At 38.3% G+C, this 21,153-nt stretch overlaps 1 protein-coding gene across 2 annotated transcripts; it reads left to right on the plus strand.

Moving 5' to 3' along the window:
* The first annotated feature begins 8 nt into the window (after window positions 1-8).
* SLC30A5 (solute carrier family 30 member 5) lies at window positions 9-20,417 on the plus strand. 2 transcript variants are annotated; one of them, XM_085213944.1, is made up of 16 exons: window positions 10-308; window positions 499-621; window positions 2,160-2,226; window positions 3,172-3,257; window positions 4,593-4,680; window positions 6,602-6,689; window positions 7,907-7,983; window positions 10,260-10,430; window positions 12,066-12,354; window positions 12,725-12,933; window positions 14,529-14,686; window positions 15,326-15,455; window positions 16,655-16,880; window positions 18,296-18,522; window positions 19,304-19,432; window positions 19,966-20,417. In XM_085213944.1, the coding sequence occupies exons 1-16, from the start codon at window positions 235-237 to the stop codon at window positions 20,134-20,136; spliced, it is 2,313 nt and encodes a 770-aa protein (XP_085070070.1). In that variant the 5' UTR covers window positions 10-234; the 3' UTR covers window positions 20,137-20,417. The 2 variants fall into 2 exon arrangements, with proteins under 2 accessions (XP_085070072.1, XP_085070070.1); XM_085213946.1 differs by lacking the exons at window positions 19,304-19,432; window positions 19,966-20,417 and adding an exon at window positions 18,619-19,280 and having other exon boundaries at window positions 9-308.
* Window positions 20,418-21,153: the final 736 nt, after the last annotated feature.

A 21,153-nucleotide genomic window follows, 5' to 3' on the forward strand; every position in this document is an offset into this window, starting at 1 on the left:
GCTGTCCCACGCGCGCCCCCCACCGCGCAGCAGTGAGCGGTTCCCACGGCTGCGGACGTGGCGGCCCGTTCTGCCGCGACGCCTGCGCCCTGGGCGTGCGCGTCTGTGCGCGGCCTGGCCTGGGGCGGCTCTGGCGCCCGCTGAGGATGAGCGCTCCGTGGCGCGGCCGAGGCCGCCGCTGAGCGCGCGTCCGGCCGCGGGCCTCTTCCCGCGCGCCCGTTCCTTCGCCGCGGCATGGAGGAAAAGTACAGCAGCCAGGCGCTGGCCGGCGGCGGCGTGCTGGGGCCCGTGGACGTGCCCAGCGCTCGGTAACGGTTGGGGCGGGCGCTGCGCCGGGTGAGGGGGCCGCGGTGCGCCCCACGCCGGCCGCCTCCATCCCTGCTGCCGCTGGGTGGTGGGAACCGGGGCCTCCTCTCGGTGAGGCCGTGAGGGGGCGGCGAGTGGGGGAGGAAAGCGGTGCCTGGTCTCCCCGAATGCCGATTTGCTCCGCTTTTACAGGTTAACTCGGTATGTTGTGCTGCTGTGCTTCGCCAAGTTTCTGAAAGCGATGGGCCTCTTTGAATCCTACGATCTTCTGAAAGCGGTCCATCTTGTGCAGTTTATTTTCATAGTGAAGCTGGGGTGAGTGCGACACAGGTGAAGCCTTGTCTGCTGCAGCACTGCACACTTTGGCCACAGAGTTCTGTGTTGGTGTCAAGATGATGGCCTCCAGTGTGTGTTCTTGTAGGTCGGTCACGGAAGAAAAGGCATTGCAGTGGAACCAGGAAATGCTATGATTGTAGCAGTGTTGTTCTTCTGTGCTCGGAGTAATTTCAGAAATTGCGGAATGTTTCCTACTTTGGAATTGATGGTACTATGACAGTACTGAGTACAGGAAACTCAGATGTGTCTGAACTCTCTTAGAGTGTGGAAGACTAGTACTTTTTGTTAAAACCTGTATTCTTGTAATTCTTACGAGTTTAAACTGGTATTCTTACCTGACTGAGAACTGAAGTGTAGAAACTGATAGCAAATATACAGAATCAACCTTTGTTAGGATGCACACTGCTTGATCCTACTTGATGTTCAGCTGATATGATATGGAAGAGCATTTCTGTAATAAACTTGGCAGCATTAGAGCGTTTGGAACCTCATTTTTCCCTTTTATTTCAATTTATTTATGTTTCTAGGCTTCTCAGTAGAGTGTTCCCAAACACCATCATCTTTTTTCTCCATCACTTACTCTTGATCAGAACTGAGGAAGAAATACTGATTTCTAACACAACTTTGTATTCAGCATTCCGTATGTAAGGCAGCCTTTGGGCGTGTATCTTGCTTGCAGAAGATCTGTTAGTAATACTGTAGTAAAATTTCTACTAAAAACTTCTTTGAGATCAGTTATTTTAACTTTTGTAAACCACAGGTAGACTTCTTCAAGCAGAGCACTGACAACAGGTCAAAGGGAAGGCTTGTCCCACTTTGCACTGCATTCGTGTTGCCTCACCCCCAGCACTGCAAGTAGTTTTGGGTGCCACGATATAAGAAGGACATAAAACTATTAGAGAGCATCCAAAAGAAGTCTAGAAAGAGAATGGTCTAGAGGAGGGCTGAGGCCCCTGGGTGTGCTCAAAGGAGAGGAGTTGAGGGAAGGCCTGATGGCGGCTGCAGCTCCTCACAGGGAGCAGAGGGCAGCGCTGAGCTCTGCTCTGTGTGACAGCGGCAGGGCCCGAGGGAACTGCTGTGCCAGGGGAGAGGCAGCTGGGGGTTTGGAATAGGCTCTTCATACGGTAGTTGGACACCAGGACAGGCTGCGCAGGGCAGTAGTCACAACCCTGAGAGGCTGGAGTGTGGACAGACACAGGGTTTGAATTTTAGGTGATCATAAATAGAACAAGGAGTTGGATTCGATGACTCTTGTGCCTCCCTTCCAGCTCAGGACTTTGTCAGGATATATGTAAAATTGGCTGGAACCAAAGTCCACTTATCATCAAGTTTTTACTGGTATCCAACACAAATAATGCTTCAGGGAAAATGCAGTGTGCAAACGTGGCGTTGTGAAAAATATAAAGGAAACTTGTAAAGTAGTCCTGATATGAGGAGACACCTAATTATTTAGCACTGATCTGAATTAAAAGCTCACTGCTAATATATTAATAGAGAAAACTTTCTCCTTTTAACAGGTCTGCATTTTTTATGGTTTTATTTCAAAAACCATTTTCTTCTGGAAAAGTGGTAACCAAGCGTCAGGTGAGTTGACGTGCAGTAATAACTCACATCTTTGTAGAGGTTCTTGACAACGTGGCTGTTAACAGAAATCACCCAGAAAGAGGAACAAAGGTTACTCCATTTGGCTAATGCCACTGCAATTTCTAGAAGTGTTTAACTGACTTAGTATCTGTTGCACTGTAAAACACACATACACATTTTTAGCTTTTGTCAGCTCCTGCAGAAAGTATGGTGAAAACTGCTATGCAGGCACCTGCTTTGTGGACTAGATTTTTGAAAATAACTTAATTTACACAGCTGCCTTCAGCAGTTCCGAACAGCAACTTCCAGACTGTCAGAGTCAAAAGTGCTCCAGTTGTGTGCCCCTACCCCATCAGTGCTCTTTGCATGATGTACATGTTGTAATGGGAAGCCAGTCTAGCTGCTCTGAGCTACGCTGGGTTCTCAGTATCCCCAGAATTCAGAACAGAGCTCAATTTGCAACTTTCTAATTTGTAATAAATAACTTTTTTTTCCACTTGTTCTGTATTCACAGGAATTTAATCCATCGGTAAATATTTGTAGAGTTAAGATTTTAATCTCTGATCTTGGATATTTTATCTGGTGCTATATGTGTTTATCGTGCACAATAGATAACCTGTCAAAATGCTATTTTGTAAATAGCCTGGAATTTTTTCAGTGTTAATGTAAAGGGGTTTTAAAGAATTCTCTTGAAGACTGTATCAGAGAATCTGGTACTTTGTCAGAAAGCAAATTTTCAAAAAATCTGGTTCATAATATGTGCAAAAAAAACTAAGCTGCCTGACAAAGTAGGTAAGAAGAAAATAATTATACTCCAAATTTTGCAGAACCTGCAGAGCTTATGTTTTCCTGTCTATTTCTACAGCTATTGTACTAAAGGAATGTTAATGATGATTTGTTTTGAAACTGTGGAGAAAATAATAATAAAATACCTTTCTTTTGTAGTGGATCAAAATTTTTAAGCATGCTGTTGTGGGATGTATCATTTCACTCTTATGGTTTTTTGGCCTAACTCTTTGTGGACCACTGAGGTAAATATCCATTTACTGTAAATTATGTTTTGTCTTTTTGAACTCATTTCTGTGATCTTTGCCTTTGTTTTTAACTTATATCTGTCAGACCATGACTTTATTTTTTGAAATTTTAAATGAACCTTTATACTTCTGCTGAGTCTGCGTTACTTGGGAAAAACCACTGACAGTTTTCTGTACATCTTTTAATTTCCTTTATTCATTGTTGGACAAGATCCACTGAAATTCTTGATAGTGCTGAAACTGCTGGTGAGAGTAATACAGAAAGAATGCTGACTGATTTTTGTTATATTCATCTCACTAGTAAACTCACTAGTGTATATAACTGTTTGAAATCCACAGCTTGACAGCTAGTGACAGTAGTTTGCATTGCTCTGCTGTGTGACTAGAATTCCTTCATCCATTTGTTTCAGGACAGTGTGTTAGTCTCATTCTGTGCCTCTGCTGTATTGGAACTGGGTAGCATTAGTGCACGTCTTCCAAGTAAAATCACTTATGCTGTTTGTTAGCATGTAGGAATAACTAGCAATTAAAGAAACGACAAAAACAAAGATTAAGACCTTAGAAAAACACCTTTACTTAGAGGGAATGTAAAGCCTGAAGTTTTTTAAATTTTATGATTTGAAGCTTTATTGTATAAACATCAGAAAGCATACCTAAGAAAAATAGGGTTTCTTTAAGAAATGCTGTAATGGTTTTCTGAATGCTGTGTCTTCTCAAGAAGAATCAGTAACATGGTCTCTAGTAGGTTGTATTGTTGAGCAAAGAACAGCAGAGAAGTTTGGTAGATTTCACCCTGATGGCTTTCTTGTGTTCTGCCCTGGAAGGCTGTTGCAGCTTGTTAGTCAGCCTTTGCCACCTGAAGGAGGTAGTGTGCAAGACAGAAATAAAGAGGTTCAGAGCTTGCATTAGCTATTGAACGATCATCGCTTCAGTAAACAAGATATCACACAACAGAGCAGGACTTCTTTTTCTGGAAGCTAGAAACTTTTGGAGGAGATACTGTACTGGGAGTAGTACTTCCATCCTGAGCAAGTGAATATCGTCTTGTAGTACTTGAAGGAAATGAAAATTTAATCAGTAAATGACAAATTTCAATCTGTTACTTGACTCTGGAAGTTGTTTTTTGATACGTTTAGCTGTCGTGAGTTAGATATTTCGCTGGTGAAGGCAAGTAGATATGCAGCTTTTGAGCTGTTTAAGCTTGCTGTTGAAGTAGTAGGATAGATCTCTCACCTTTGCTACTGAAATTTAGGTGAAATATATCATGCTCATGAAGCAAACTCCTCCTAAATGGACTAAAGTGTTTATTTAACTTTCTTTTCTTTTTAATAGAACACTGTTGCTGTTTGAACACAGTGATGTGGTTGTGCTGTCACTCCTTAGTGTCTTGTTCACAAGCTCAGGTGGAGGACCAGCAAAGGTATTTAAACATGGTGACTTTTTTGCCAGATGTAAAAAATACTTAAATGCTATAAATTATCACTTTACTCAGAACATACAGAGTTCTAGACCTGTTTTCATCATAACTGCGTGGGTTTTTTTCCGTTTTGTTAGTGGTGAAATATGAAGTATACTGCCTGAAGTAAGAAATACAACACTCAAGGGGAAGCAGTGGGTGAGGCTGCTTGAGATCCGTGACAGCAATCTGAGATCTTTTTTGGGTATGAAAAAGGATGTTGAGAATGATTTTTGCATTGCGGCATTCTTTGTAAAGGGATTCGGGGTTCAAGCAACCCCAATAAATGTCAGGGACATTGATGTATATAGTAGTCCTGGCCTTTGGGCACTGAAGTCAGCATCACAGCTTTTAGATCCCTACCTGTTCAACGTCTGTAGCTTTTCATGTAGTTTATTTTTCTGACAAAAAGTTTTGAGTGCTTTTTTTTTCTGTGTGAGCGTGTATGTACTGAATTTTTGGCCATTAATCAGAGATGTATATGTCAGACATCTTTTGTCTGCGTTCCATTGCATGCAGTTTCACAGTGTATTTTCTAATTGTGCCCAATCCTAAATGAAGTGAGCTGATCTCGATGCCTAGCAGCCTTGGCTACCTGAATTCAAAAACTAATGGCTGGAAGAAGATTATTTATGGTGTTGTATACCTGAGGATGGAGTTTTTGCTGTGTAAGAGAATGGCTGGCTTCAGTGCTGCCTCAGACTGAGAATTTCACAATTTCTCTTGTAACTTCTATTGGAGTCCCTTAATCATTTTTGCTTAGAGCAGTATAAACAGCCCAGGTAACTATTTTGGTGCCCCCCCGACCCCCCCACGTCCCCTTCAAACTGACATTGTTTAGGGCATTCAGCATGAAACTGTTCATCTAGGAGAAAAAATCTTTTTCTAACCACTGACTCTAGCAGTAGATACAGAGCTTCAGAAAAGTTCTTAGATTACACCTAGTTGTTAAGGTGCACATCTAAGAGGGTAGAAACAAAGGATTGAAAACCTCATCCTCTGAATGTTTCAGCTTTATGGAGTGAACTGTGGTAAAAGGAAGTTACTTGGTTTTCCAAAACAGCAATGTGATATAGCTGTGTTTGACTTCAGAGGATGAATTGTAATAGTTGTTTTTAGCTGTAGATCTCAGGGTTTTGTCAAGATGATGGATACTAAAACTGCAGTTTTAAAAGTCAGGGTAGTGAAAGCTCAAACAGCTGGGATTTATTTATTTTTTTTAAATCACAGAACTGTAGGGATTGGAATGGACCTCTAGAGAATAATCAAGTCCAACCCCTCGCTAAAGCAGGATCCCTACAGTAGGATGCACGTGAAATCATTCAGATGTGTCTTGAATATCTCCAGTGGAGACTCAACAACCCCCCTGGGCAGCCTGTTCCAATGCACCATCACTCTTGCAGTAAAGAAGTTCATAATTACTTTTGTCCCTACCTCATACAAGCACTTGCAGAGCTCTACTTTCAGGGTCTTTGTGCAGGGCTGTGTGGCCTTTGCTTCTCATAAGACAGAATTCTACAGTCTATTCAGTAGATCTTCTTTATGACTCCTTGATACTACAGAGTATTAAGTCATCAGACGTACATAGGTGTACGTTCTGTCTCGATGAGTTAGACTGTTAAGAAAGAAAGTTTGAAGTTTTCAAGATTCAGTCTTCTTGCTTGTAACGTCGTGATTTATCCTGAGTTATACAGCAAATCTGAAAACTAGAATAAATAAGAAATTATATTGTCAATGTCAGCTTTTTCCAAACATGCTTTTTTTTCATACTATTCTTATTGAACTAAAGAATACTTGCATGAGGGTGGAGGGAGGAATCTCCTGGAATTTTTGAAGTCAAACTGTTGCAGGATGTTGTAATATATTTATTATTCTTTTTCTCCAGACAAGAGGTGCTGCATTTTTCATCATCGCTGTCATCTGCTTACTGCTTTTTGATAATGATGACCTCATGGCTAAAATAGCAGAGCATCGTATCCTTCTTGCTTAGCACAAGTGTTCATTACTAATGGAATAGGGAGAATAGATTAAGTTGAATTAACTATATTGCAAGTATTTATGCTTTTCTTAATAGAAGTCTTAGTTTATGATAATGTTGTAGCATAAGATTTTATTTTCCATGTAGATACTGGTATTTGTCATCAAACTAATGCCTAATTGCTTGCTTTGTTGTTAAAATCTGTAGCTGTGCTCTAAATTCAGTAGTAACTAATGGCCACCTTCGCATTTGCACATATCAGACTACTGTGGATTGTTACACATCTTTTAGATTAGCTTTCATTTTTGGAAATTGTGTACATAATGGCTGTAGCCCAACTGTGTGCAGTATATGTTTGGCAGCCCAGCTGGCAGTCTTTCTTGTATAACCAGAAAAATTGTTTTTGTGCTTTGTAAACACAGTAGAAGTGTCAATACCATTTCTACGCTGAAAAATGATGTGGAGTAGCCTGCAATCGTTCCAGAAATGGTGAAGTTTACTATCATGCTTCTAAAGCCTCTCAGTAGATTGGATATGATTTTAATGTAAGTTTCCAGCAGGGCTTCTCATCATTGTAAAGTGTGCTGTAAAAAGGTGTCTAAGGATGGAAAGTAACAGCACGGTCGTATAGATGATAACAAAGTGAAAGTAAACTTTTTTGAGGAAAGGTGAAAACATGGAATTAAGAATGCCAGCAGTGTATTCAGAAATAGTACTGATCAGTCAACCAAATTTTAAGTAAACTCATTGTTCAAGTGCTCTTTAGAAGTGGTTTCCCCAAAGGCTACGATTAGTGGAATATTTGCTGGATTGTGCTTGTCAATTGCTCTTAGTTTTCTAAAGTTTAAATGTTTTTTTTGGTTTATAAAAAGTACAGATCATATTCTAGACACATCACTGTTTTAGTGCTTTTAGTAAATTTCATTATTGTTGAGTATATTTTTCTAAGTCTAGTTGCCGAGATTAATGTAAACTCTGTTTTATGACTGCTATGCAGTATTTAACAGTGTCTTGTTCTTGTGTTTTAAAATATTTATAATTATTTTCTGTGGAAAATGTCTTCATCTTTCCTGAATTTTAAGGATCTTTGGAACTTGTAATGCTCAATTTGCTTACTTTTGGTTTCAGTGATCTTTTACTACCTCTATATGTCTGTTGCCTAAAAAAAAAAAAAAAAAAAAAAAAAAAAAGCACTTCCTTAATTTTATTTAGCTGAGGGACATCATGACAGTGCTCTCACACATGTTCTGTATACAGTCATTGCTTTCCTGGGTGTTGCCGATCACAAGGTAAATAACATGTTTTAGTACATTAATATGTATTTTAATATGTATTTGAGTTTTGCAGGTAAAAATTTCTGCTGCTCAGAATTCAAATTCAGAAAAGAGAGATCAACACTGCAGTCGCAAATCAAAACTAAGTCAGCCCTGTAAATTTTGCATCTTCTCTAAGGGCCCACACTCTGAGCCCACACAAGGAGTGAACAAGAATGTAGAGCAAGCCAGTCCCTACAGTATACTTGTATAGCTGATAAGAACTTTCCTTAACACATGCATTGAAAGTCCCATTAAAATTATCATAAAACACTCCATTTAATCAGTGTTTTGGATTTTATAATGCATTGCATACAAAATACTTCTTACTCACTCTTCCAGTCTGTGTTTTGTTTCTACTTTATCTTTTCTAAGTGTTCTCCTTTAGACACTTGAATTTGAAGACACTTGTTCTGATACTTCTTATTTTGTTGTCCCATTGTAATGAGTGGGAACCATAAATCAGAATTTTACTGTTACAGGTTTGACTAGGCTGAGTGAGGTTGTACTGTTAGCTTAGTCTTGTTGCTAAATTTGGTGCATTGATCAATAAGATAAATGAAAAAAGTCTAGAACAGCTGAGAAAGTTTTAATGTCAGAATAACTTTGATGTTTGGGAGACTGGTTAACTGCAAAAATCAAGTATGTTCTAAGAGAGATGTTGTGTGTGAAGTATCTTACGATTTGTTAATAGAAGAGTCTTGAAATATTGTGAAAAAATATGTTAAAATAAGGTTAAGATAATGAAATGGTTGTGGAAGTATTAGCAAAGTGACATGACTCTTTTAAGACTGTATGCTTTCAATGCTTTTCTTTTTATAATGGAAGATGTTGTGAATACATAATACATAATCATATATGCTGCATTATTGCTTTAATTAGAATAACAATTAGAGCAGGCTTGTCCAGCCTACAGCTCGCAACTAACGCACAGCTCAGCCCAGTATGCATTGTGATGCACTGACTAAACACAGTCCTGTGAACAGCAAGAAATAGTTGTTCTTGCTCTCCATTTTGATTAAAAAAAAAAAAAAGAAAATTGAGAACAGATTTCAGGATTGCAGAAAAAATATCAATTTTTGGTATATTTGCAACTCCCATTTTCAGTTGACATAAATACATTACCTGTGAATTTTCATATGGAATGTAAGAGTTGCAATCAGATACTCGGCTCAAAAATTTGGTCTTGTCTCTTTACTAGACTCTTACAAGCCTTCTCTTAGCAGAGAGAAATATCTTTCCCCAATCAGGCATGCCTCATTCATTGCTTTTGGGCAGTATGCACATTTGTGAACTGCTCTTAACAAAGATGAAGTACAGGAAGAGTAAAATTTCATCAAAAATCTGTGACACCTGGAGTCCTCACTAAGAACTGCGGCTATTGCCGTTGAACCAGGGTGATGCATTATTTGCATAAAAACAACTCAGATACTCCACTAGTTTTATGATTTTGTTGCTCTCTTTAACAAAAAAGATTATAAAGACTAAAATAAGTTTTGTTACTTACTATATGATACATTTTATAAGGGCTGCTCTGAAAGTAATGCCTCCTGTTTTATTATTTTGGCCCAGAACGCCAGTGGTAGGTGCTGGTGCTATGGCAGTGGAAGTTGAACTTTCCCACCAATATTCCATTGCATTTTGTTGCCATGTGACAAATGGCAGCAGAGGAGCAGTTTGACAAGATGACATCAGACATGTGCATGTGAAACAAAGCTGTGTCATTGAATTCCCTCACATGGAAAAAGTGACACCCATTGACATTCACTGATGCTAAACATTTATGAAGACCAAATAGTGGATATAAACACAGTGATGCAGAGGGTGGTGCATTTCAGCAGTGGCAGCAGTGACAGTGGGTCACCTCCACTGGTACAAATTTTTACAAGTGCAGCACGCAGGCTTTCGTAACTGGTGAAAATGCCTAGCTAATGATGGTGACTGTTGAAAAATAGTGTTTTATAGGTGAAAATTTGCTCTATCAAACAGTGTTATTGTTCTCTCTGTGTCTGTTGCAGTTTCCATAGAAATAAATGGGAGGCATTAATTTTGTAGCAACCTACATATTTGCATGCAGCCCAAGACAATTCCTCTTCACTTAATGTGACAAGGCTAGCCAAAATGTTGGAAATCCACAAATTGGATGAAATATGCTGTCTTTGCTCTCTGTTGATAAGGAAAGCAAATGACTTTGTTTGGAGTAATGTATTAGGCTCATGAGAAGTATTGACAGGATCTCTCTTTGTTTCCAGGGAGGAGTACTGCTTCTGGTACTGGCATTGTGTTGTAAGGTTGGTTTTCACATGGCTTCTCGAAAGCTTTCTGTCGATGTAGGTGGAGCCAAACGTCTTCAAGCTTTATCTCATCTTGTTTCTGTACTTCTGTTGTGCCCATGGGTCATTGTCCTCTCTCTGACAACAGAGGTAAGATAGGAAGCACATTTTAGAAAAAAATTGATCGTTTTTTGTAATTCTTTTTCTTAAGAAATTGCAACTTAAGAATGTTTTAAATGAAAGATTTGCAACCATCAAAGTCAGTTGTCCTCTTTTTTTTTTTTTTTTTTTTTTTTGAGAGCTCTGTATGAAATGGTTCCTCTGCATCTTACTTCTGTGATAACTTCATAGAATCATAGAATGGCCTGGGTTGGAAAGGACCACAATGATTATCTAGTTTCAACCCCCCTGCTGTGTGCAGGGTTGCCAACCACCAGACCAGGTTGCCCAGAGCCACATCCAGCCTGGCCTTGAATGCCTCCAGGAATGGGGCATCCACAGCTTCCTTGGGCAACCTGTTCCAGTGTGTCACCACCCTCTGCATGAAAAACTTCATCCTAATATCTAACCTAAACCTCCCCTGTCTCAGTTTAAAACCACTCCCCCTTGTCCTATCACTATCAACCCACACTGATAATGGGAAATAGCCATTCTCTCTCCTGTTTATATGCTCCCTTCAAGTACTGGAGGGTCAGAATGAGGTCTCCCCAGAACCTTCTGTTCTAAGGCTAAACAAGCCCAGTTCCCTCAGCCTTTCCTCACAGGAGAGGTGCTCCAGCCCTCTGATCATCTTAGTGGCCCTCCTCTGGACCCCTCCAAGAGCTCCACATCCTTCCTGTGCTGGAGGCCCCAGGCCTGGACGCAGTACTGCAGATGGGGCCTCACAAGAGCCAAGTAGAGGGGGACAATCACCTCCCTCTCCCTGCTGGCCACCCCTTTTTTAATGCAGCCCAGAACACAGTTGGCCTTCCGGGCTGCAAATGCACACTGCTGGCTCATGTCCAGCTTCTCATCCACCAGGACCCCCAAGTCCTTCTGTGCAGGGCTGCTCTCAAGGAGATCTTCCTCCAGTTTGTATAAATACCTGGCATTGCCCCAGCCCAAGTGCAGCATTCTACGCTTGGCCTTATTGAACCTCATTATGTTCTCATGAGCCCACTACTCCAGCCTGTCCAGGTCCCTCTGGATGACTTCCCTTCTCTCCAGTGTATCGACTGCACTGCTCAGCTTGGTACTGTCTGCAGACTTGCTGATGGTGCACTCAATGCCATCGTCTGTGTCACTGATAAAGATGTTGAGCAGTGATAAAGATGTTGAACTTCATTTCTTCTTTTATGTGATAACATTATTTTATATTTTTAGCTTCAGATATAGCCTGGGTTCTTTTACTGACATTGTGCAGGGAATAATTAATATAAATGTGCGGCTTTCCTGTCTTCCCTCCCCCCTCCCCCCCAGTAGCATATATTGTAATTTAAAAGATATGTTCATTGTGCCCTCCTAATTAGGGGTAATAGAATGATGCGAACACAGTATTTCATACAACATTGTTTTTAAGCATAGCAGAGCTTTGAATAAGATACAGGAATGCTTATTACCTACATTTGTCTTTCTATAGCTTGAATGTTTTATATGATTTTTGGTTTTACGGTTTTATATGATCAATTTGAAATACTAAAGTACTGATGGATTGCTGAAAGGATTTTTAATGAAAGTGGACTGGATGAAAGTGGTATAATGGTGAATAATCCTGTTTGAAATGTGGGTTGTTTTCTGTTGTTGCAGAGCAAAGTCGAGTCTTGGTCTTCTCTCATCATGCCTTTCATAACAGTCATCTTTTTTGTTGTGATTTTGGATTTCTATGTGGAGTCCATATGCTCTGTCAAGATGGAATCTTCCAAATGTGCTCGATATGGATCCTTTCTTATATTTGTTAGTGCACTGCTTTTTGGCAACTTCTGGACACATCCAATAACAGACCAGCTTCGAGCTATGAACAAACCAGCACACCATGAGAGCACAGAACACGTTCTTTCTGGAGGAGTGGTAGTGAGTGCTGTTTTCTTCATTTTGTGTACGTATTCATATTTCTCTTTTAGAAAATCTCTTATCCGTGTTACTTGGAAGCCAGTGAGAAAATAGCAGTATGCAAAATGCTTTTGAATGAGTTTGTATGGATTCTTTTGGATAAAACGAGCATGCAACTTTGCATCCTCTTACTGTACAAAACAAAACAAAACAAAAAAATAGTGCAGTGTATCTGTTGAAGAAGTAGTTAATCTAATCTTACTTAGTAATGAAATGTAATGGTGAGCCTTAGGATAAAGTTGACAATCAGTTTACTGCCTTGTAATTTCATGTTATCTATGACTATGATATAACAAATTGTTTATAAGCTTCACAGCTGTTTTATAAAAATAAAAACTTCAATATTTTCCTTGCAGCAGCCAATATCTTGTCCTCCCCCTCCAGGAAGGGGCAGAAAGGCACCCTTATTGGCTATTCTCCTGAAGGCACTCCTCTGTATAACTTCATGGGTGATGCAATACAACAGAGTTCTCAGTCATTACCACGTTTTATTAAAGAGTCATTGAAACAGATCCTTGAAGAGTATGATTCTAGGCAGATCTTCTATTTCTTGTGCCTAAATCTGGTAAGTCTGCTTGTGTTTTTTTCAACTCAGTAATACAGTATGAAGAGTTATTCTTTAAGTGATTCCTGTGATTGGTTGATTGGTTGTTTTGTTTTTAAGGCGTCCTTGTTACTGTAGTTTCACTAGATAGAATCTTCAAATAGAAGATTTTTATGCTAACCTTACAGTAAATGGCAAGTTACATTAATTTGTTATCACAATGGAGCACTGATTTTGTGTGTGACTAGTTTACCAGCAAGTAAATGTGTGTAAGAATAGTAGGGTGCTGTTCAAGGCTGAAGTATGTCAGTGTTACCAGCAGATAAGATGAAACTAATGAGGCTTTCATACCCAGGGATGGCAAAATAATAAGAGTTGGATTGAGTAATGTAATTTTGGAGTGGACAGTTTTTAATAGTTTTTATTTCTAGCTCCCCTATCTTGAAGAGATAAGGGTTGGGCAGTAAGCAAGACTGATAATATTTGCAGAGATCTCTGCCAGTTATGCAAGAGAATAGGGGGTAAAAAATAAAGTATCCATTAAAACTTTTAAGGAATTGCATTATAAAATTTGAAAGGTGAGAGAAGTAGTATACAGGCAGGCCAGTTAATAAAGGGTAATAAATGATAAGTATATCCTTCTGAATAGTAATGTCTAATATTGAAACAGTCAGCTAATCAGAGAAGGCTATTTGTTGATTTTTTTAATTCTTCTGTTTTGGAATCTGTGGGAGAACTGGTAGCAATTAATTTAGTCGATTATTAGAATATGTAAATGGTTACTTATTTCAGCCACTCAGATGCTCATACTTTATTCTTTACATAAGGTGCTTTGGCTAGTGTGACAGGAAGAGCAACTACTTTAGATATTTATAACTTGTGAAGCAGGTGTTTGTAGGTGTATGGGCCGGAATCCCAGAATGGCTGAGGTAGACAGGGACTTCTGGGTCCATCCGATCCAAATGCTTCTCAAGCAGGGACATCCAGAGCAGCATGCCCAGGTCTGTGTTCAAGCAGATTTTGAAGATCTCCAAGAAGGAAACTGTACAGCCTCTGGGCATCTTGTGCCAGTGCTTAGCCACCAATACACTTAAAAAGTGCTCCCTTGAATTTAGACAGAGTTATGAAAACTATTTTTTTCTCTAGTTCATTGAATCTTTTTAATTTTTTTTAATTGTTTACATTGGCTCTTGGAAATAATTCAGTAAGTAACTGCCATGAGTCATCCATTTAACTGCAATAGTTAGACCTGTTTTGTTCATTTGACCTTTTTGTTTAGATAGTTTATGCAAAACATGGATAAACAGCATTGATTTTGATGTTCATGATAGGTAAGATTTAAGTAGTTACATTGTTTAATGACAGTGCATACATTTTTGTCTTCATAATAGCAATTTAAAATTCTAAGTGAAAACTTGGATTTATTTACTTACTCTTTCATCTGTGGCTTTTGGAAGGGTTGGTTCCCTTGGAGAAAGAAAATGGTCTGGAAATACTTTGAATAATACCTTTTGAAAACTGGGAAACATACCATGAAAAGGTTTTCCTGCTAACTGACAAAACATTAAATTGCAATTTAATCTTCCAGGAAAAACTTAAACTCCTTTTCATTTCAGGCTTTCACTTTTGTGGAGCTTTTTTATGGAGTATGGACCAATAGCCTTGGTCTTATATCTGATGGATTTCATATGCTTTTTGATTGTTCTGCATTAGTGATGGGGCTTTTTGCAGCTCTGATGACAAGATGGAAAGCAACCCGCATATTTTCCTATGGGTACGTAGATTAACTCCATTAAAGACTATCTGAAAATTATTCTACTTGCTTATTTTCAGAATGTCCCACGGTAAAGATATATTCAGGATGCTTTTAATCGTGCATGCTTCTTTGTTCTTTTGCTGTGTCTTGCCTCTATCCATGTGTCTGTATCTTGTTTCTATTCCATTCGTGTTCATTCACTGTTACACAGCTAAAAAGTGTGTGAGACCTGATTAGCATTAATCTCTACAAATAAAACTTTCACTGTAAGTATAATACAGAAACATTTTCTCTGTATGTATGTACAGCGTATATGTATATCTTCTAACAGTATATTGAAAGTCATTGTTCGTGTGGGGATTTCTCGTGCACTAATGTAATTAAAAGTTGTTGAGTCTGAAGCCCTACATGTATAGTATATATTAAAAAATACTTATGTTGTTAAAATTTTATGCTATTGATCTATGAACAGTTGCAAGCTAGCCACCTAATGGTAAAAAATAAGTAGCCCAGACCAAGGTATGATTTCACAGGACTGAGGAAGAAAAAAATGTATCAAAGTTGTATTAAATATGTTACAATTTAATATATTATAACTTTGAAATTTGTGCAGCATACTCATTCACTGCTTTCAAAAGTTCTGATATTGTCTTTCAGATACGGACGTGTAGAAATTCTCTCCGGTTTTATTAATGGCCTCTTTCTGATGGTAATTGCTTTCTTTGTTTTCATGGAATCGGTGGCCAGACTGGTAGACCCTCCAGACATAGACACAAATATGCTAACTGTAAGTTTTATTGTTACATATGAAAGCTGTTTTGCAGTTAATTGTTTGTTAATTCTGTTCTTAAAAAAAAAAAAACAAGAAGAAAGAAAAGAGAGACTGAAGTTGCTTGCTCAAGAGATCTGAACTGTGTCTTGGCTCTTCAATGGATAATTACAATTTTAAAATCCAAACCACATGTAATTTTAAATATGGAAATATATAGGATGGAATATAATTTAATTATTAGAGGTGTTTTCAATTTTTTTCAAAGATGTTAAAACTCTGATCTTTTTAAATGGTTGTTTTTCAACAACAAAAAAAAAGATACTAAAAAAATAATCTGTACAAGACAAAACTTGGCTCTGCTATTGTGTATACCAATGTCAATTACTACAAAAAAGCTTTTGTATTTTTCTCTGAGAAATGTCAAAAGTCAGTCAGGATTTGTAACATGATAATGATTGTATTGCTATGGCAAAGGTAATTATGGAGCTGTTGAGTAGTAAAGACAACAGTGCCTGCATCTCACTACTTTCCATGCCCTCTCCAGGGGCTCCTCATTAAGTTTTCAGGCTTTCACTACTTTCTTCCAAACTCTTATCGTTTATTTTATTCAAACCAAATTTTTAAATTACAGAATCCTGAGATTCTAAGCCTCCATTTATCATTCTTGTAGTTTCATTTGTGTTATTGTCCCTGATACACTTGAATTTGTGCTCTCTTCTAGCCATTTTGTTAACAAAGATTTTTGTGTAGGTAAAATTAGACGTGTACATTGCTGGATTTAAGGCCTGACTTAACTTAAGGCCTGATGGCCCCTGAGCAGTATTTGCTTAACTTGCATACTAGGTAAAATTACTCTATTGCAGATCACAAGTTTTTCAAGAGGAGAGTAGAAGAATAGGTAGAGATAGAAAAATCACAACCAGAAAACCAGTAGTTGTTGTCTTCAGTTAACTACAATTTCAGATGTATATACAATTTTAAATAGATTTATACAGTTCTTTTTCCTACCGATGAATGAGAGCAATACAAAGCTTGTAGCCAAAGCACTTTCTCTTTCTGGAAGTAAATAAAAACAATAATCTCCTTGAAACTTAAGTTGCCACCCACCTTCTCATGATATGTGGGTACTGAGTGTTGCATTTTGGTGTCAGTTGTTGAGTGGGATTTGGGGTTGGAATATGTAGTGTCATCAAACACTTCTCTCCCTCTTACAGCCAGTCTCTGTTGGAGGGTTGATCGTAAACCTGGTTGGTATCTGTGCCTTCAGCCATGCACACTCACATGGGGCTTCTCGTGGAGGCTGTCATTCACATGAGCACAGCCATTCTTATCATGGACACAGCCATAGCCATGGGCATGGCCACTCCCACAATGAGCATGGGCACAGCCATGGACATTCCCATGTGTCTTCAGGAGGAGGCATGAATACCAACATGAGAGGCAAGTATGGATTGATGAATCGTGAAGGATATATCTGGTCTACAGCAGAGTGATGTTTCTCAGATTAAACCCCAGTACTATGTATCGTTCTTGAAATCTCTCTCCAGAAATGATCTGGCAACCAAGTAAGACTGTATACATTTGAGTCTCAAAGTGTTTATTCATAAGTGAGTTTAACTTAAAGAACATAACTTGAATTATTTTTTCACAAGGCTTTCTGAGATGTGGGTGATACCCAAGGACCAATACAAAGAATTAATCTGCAGTCTTTGTTAACATTAATAACCTTAGTCAGTGTAAACTTTACTGAAAAAAATGCAGTTATCACTTCTAAGTTCCATCTCAGAACGCAAGTGGAATGTCTCTGTCTATAAAGCTATTGCCATACTTCTAGGTATCCTGTTACAGCTGGATGTAAAAGCCCTAGGGGAAGTGATAAAGAAACAGAAGAGCAAATGTAGACCAGCAATCTGGGATACGAAGCAATGTGCTTCTATTTGTGATTCAAAAGATAAGATGGTAAAGAGGAAATTTACTTTTCCAAATCTAAAATTAGAAGCTGAGGAGGGCAATATATATAAAATTTTAGAACAGCTACTTCTTAGACTCTTCTTCCCTACCAGTTAGAAAGCAGTTCTTTACCAACTGCATCACTTATATAAAAGTCTATAAAAGAATGACCTTTTTTCTGTAAGCTTGTCAGAGCATAAGCATTTTAGCTAAGACTCTCCTATTTCATCGATTATTTTACCTCAGTCATCAGTTATGTTGACTCTTCTGTTTTCAGGCATTATATTGTAACGTCTGCGCATCTCTAAAACTGTTCAGCATTCTTTTAAATCCTGGCAGTTAGTAAGTACTAGTCTTACAAATGATTAGAGATTAATTTTTCTATACTGTGTCTGAGTTTACACTGGGAATGATGCCAGCCATTAAAGCAATATAAAGAGTTATTCATAGAGTGATACATAGAGTATGTAGACAGTCGTCTTAAAACTTTGAGCAGTTAGCCTACAGAAAAACAAATGATAGATTACTACCTGTCAGTATGAGCAGGCCAGTGCATTCACAGTGATCTTCTCCTATTCTGTTGAAGATCAGTAAGTACTGATCCCTCTCAAGGGAGTATGTATTATGCAAGTCCCAATAACAAAATAAGACTGTACTTGTATGTGGCTTAATCTGTAAATATCTGCCTAGATTGTTGTTATGTACAGTGGAAATGCTTTTTCTTCCCTACGTTGATTTCTAATTAAATACTAATTAAATGAAATGTTTTGTTTCATTTTGCAGCAGGTTAGGCAGGTGGCCTGAGGAAGACTAATGTCATAAAAGTGAATGTGTTGCTAATGAACATCTATGTACATCTTAAGCAGAAGTGTTTCTCTTAATCACTCAGTGTGTTTTGTTTTCAGGTGTGTTTTTGCACGTGTTAGCAGACACTCTTGGCAGCGTGGGTGTTATAGTGTCTACCACATTTATTCAGCAATTTGGATGGCTGATAGCTGATCCCCTCTGCTCTCTTTTTATTGCTACACTGATTTTTCTCAGTGTTATCCCACTACTGAAAGATGCCTGTCAAGTGCTTTTGTTGAGGATACCTCCAGAACAGGAGAAAGATCTGCATGCTGCTTTAGAAAAGGTCAGAACTCCCTTCTATCCCAGTTTTTTTATGTTGTATTGTTGGCAGCATCCCTCTGGGCCATTTGGGTCAGCTGTCCCTGCTGTCTCTTCCCAGTTTCTGGTCCACGCATAGCTGACTTGCTGGATTGAATCAAAGTTGAAAAAAGAGGAACTCTTGACAACCATAGAACCAGAGAATGGCTTGAGTTGGAAGGAACCTCAGAGATCACCTACTTGCAAGAACCCTGCCACAGGCAGGATTGCCAGCTGTTAGATCAAAAGCTAGAGCACGTTGCCCAGAATCTACAACCCGTGTTTCAACAGTCAAAACACCAGCGTGTTAACAACACTGTTTTAGCTACAAATCCAAAACAGAATATCATGCAGGCTTCCACGTCCCCAGCAGGCCCAGTGTAAAGACCAATTTCTAAAAATGATGAATTATGGACATATGTTTCTGAAAAATATACAGCTGTGGTAACTATACATCTCCCTATCCTGGATAACAATGTAACAGATACCCTATAAGTGACTTAAAGCCCAGACCGAAGTTAGTCTGTCAGTTGTGTTTTTTAACTCATCCCTATTCACATTGCCCTGTGCTCAGTTTTCCTTTGGCTTGTAACATCTAGTACTTGACAGTAGAATGGTAGCTCCTAGGTGTTACATTATTTTTCTGTGACTTAGCTGGAAATGCAGCTTTGTTTCCCTGTGGAGTGTTTGTTATCAGTGTGCATGTACATGTGCAATTTTAAAATGTGTTTTTGAAAATAATTATTGCTAATGTAAATTCTTTACAGATTCAGAAAATAGATGGAGTCATATCCTACAGAGATCCTCATTTTTGGTGTCATTCTGCAAGTGTTGTGGCAGGTACAATACATGTGCAAGTGGTATCAGATGTGATGGAGCAGAGAATTGTTCAGCAGGTAAGGTGCAAGGTTTTTAAGGTTTTTTTCACATTATTTCTTACTCTGGTATACTGTTTTTGTAAGCTGTTATTTAATGCTTCAGAGCTGGCCTCTAATGCTATAAGTGCCCTGGTCTGCTGTCGTAGAAGTGTTGTTTGCCAAAACTTGTCCCAAAACAAACGTAAAAAAAAAAAAAAGAGGGAAACATGGACAGTGGAATTATATCTGCTGTGACAAAGGGAGGAGAAGGTTAATTTCGTGTTTCAAAACAGGCAAATCTAGATGCTAAAATAGGTTTGTTACTGACTTTGTAATATCTGTCAAGCTTGGGTGCTTTTTTCTCAAACACCTTCAAAGGTTGTTTATTTCTTTAAATGATGTGCTGAGAATTTGCAGAAATTGCAGAGGCATACTGTATGAACCTATCTTCACTCTGCCAGAAAATTGGAATTCTTTATGATTGTATTTTTTTAATCTGCAATATTTCAGAGTGATAATTGAGTAAGTTATTGTGATATGCTTATAAAGTGTAATATTAATGTTGTATTCAGGTTACAGCAATTCTGAAAGATGCTGGAGTAAACAACCTAACTGTTCAAGTAGAGAAGGAAGCTTATTTTCAACACATGTCCGGCCTCAGCACGGGATTTCAGGATGTACTTGCAATGACTCAACATCTGGAATCCATGAAATATTACAAAGATGGGACTTACATAATGTGACAGAAATTATTTTAGCCAAAGGGTTGATGGTAAATCTGTAGGATTCCATGTCTGTATTATTTTTGTCTGGGGATATTGCACATACATGTACAGAAAAAAAATGTACTATAGTCTTGATTTTTTTTTTTAAGCATTGTATCTTTAATAAGATTGAATCAAGATGCTTTTGTAAAGGAAATAAGGACTATAATATTTGCTGTATATGTGAAAATAATGTAAATCCTAAGTACTGTACATTGTGTGCTGTTCATTAAACAGAAATTTTACCACTGGTAGATGAACATTTACGTATATTCCATATGTTCTCTTAAGTATGGGACATCATGTTTATAAATTTATTGTAGAAGTAAGAAATTGAAATAGTTTATATTGGGCTACAAACAAAATCAACTGAATAATATTTTTCTTTCTTCCAGAAGTACTTTGAAAACTGAATAAAAAATATTCACACATTTATTATGGGGAGTAAAAACTAAGCTGAACTCAAAGACAAGTTTTTTGCAGAGTTGGTTAAATAAGAAATACACAGTTTTTATATTATGTCTCTATATTATGGATCTAGTACTGATTTATAACCTTTATAAACTGCATCAGAGCAGATGTTGCCATTTTAAACTTATATCAAATTATTTCTTAAGGGGATAAATCCACATTGACAGTGAGAAACTTTAAAAAAAAAATGCAGACACTTTCTTCTGTTTGCTGGAAGGGCTAAGAATCAAAAAGCCTCTAAAAAAAGATGTACTTTTTTGTGAATGCCTGCAAAGCACTAGTTAGTAGCTTAAAGTAATGAACTGGGGAGTATGCTAATAATCAGCAAATCTTTACTTCTGCAAGACAGATTATTTTGTCATCTACTTGATTTTTATCATACAGAAGAAACAAGTTGGATGGACTTCATATTCTCATATTCTTTGTGATAATTCCTGAGCTTTCGGCTGTGTCAGAATCTATTTTACAGTGGCAGTTAATAGATTAGGGAAAGCAGCTGAGTGAGCTGGCAGGTGAAATCTCTGC

Source organism: Meleagris gallopavo, chromosome Z (assembly GCF_905368555.1).
Source record: "Meleagris gallopavo chromosome Z, MGAL_WU_HG_1.1, whole genome shotgun sequence".
Lineage (NCBI taxonomy): Eukaryota > Metazoa > Chordata > Aves > Galliformes > Phasianidae > Meleagris > Meleagris gallopavo.

What these genes read in the sequence shown, in the direction of transcription:
- SLC30A5 (XM_085213944.1), top strand. Translation starts at nt 235, where the DNA reads ATGGAGGAAAAGTACAGCAGCCAGGCGCTGGCCGGCGGCGGCGTGCTG. An exon ending in GTGGACGTGCCCAGCGCTCG is followed by an intron (nt 309 to 498) that starts GTAACGGTTGGG and finishes CCGCTTTTACAG; the next exon opens with GTTAACTCGGTATGTTGTGC. An exon ending in ACCCGCATATTTTCCTATGG is followed by an intron (nt 14,687 to 15,325) that starts GTACGTAGATTA and finishes ATTGTCTTTCAG; the next exon opens with ATACGGACGTGTAGAAATTC.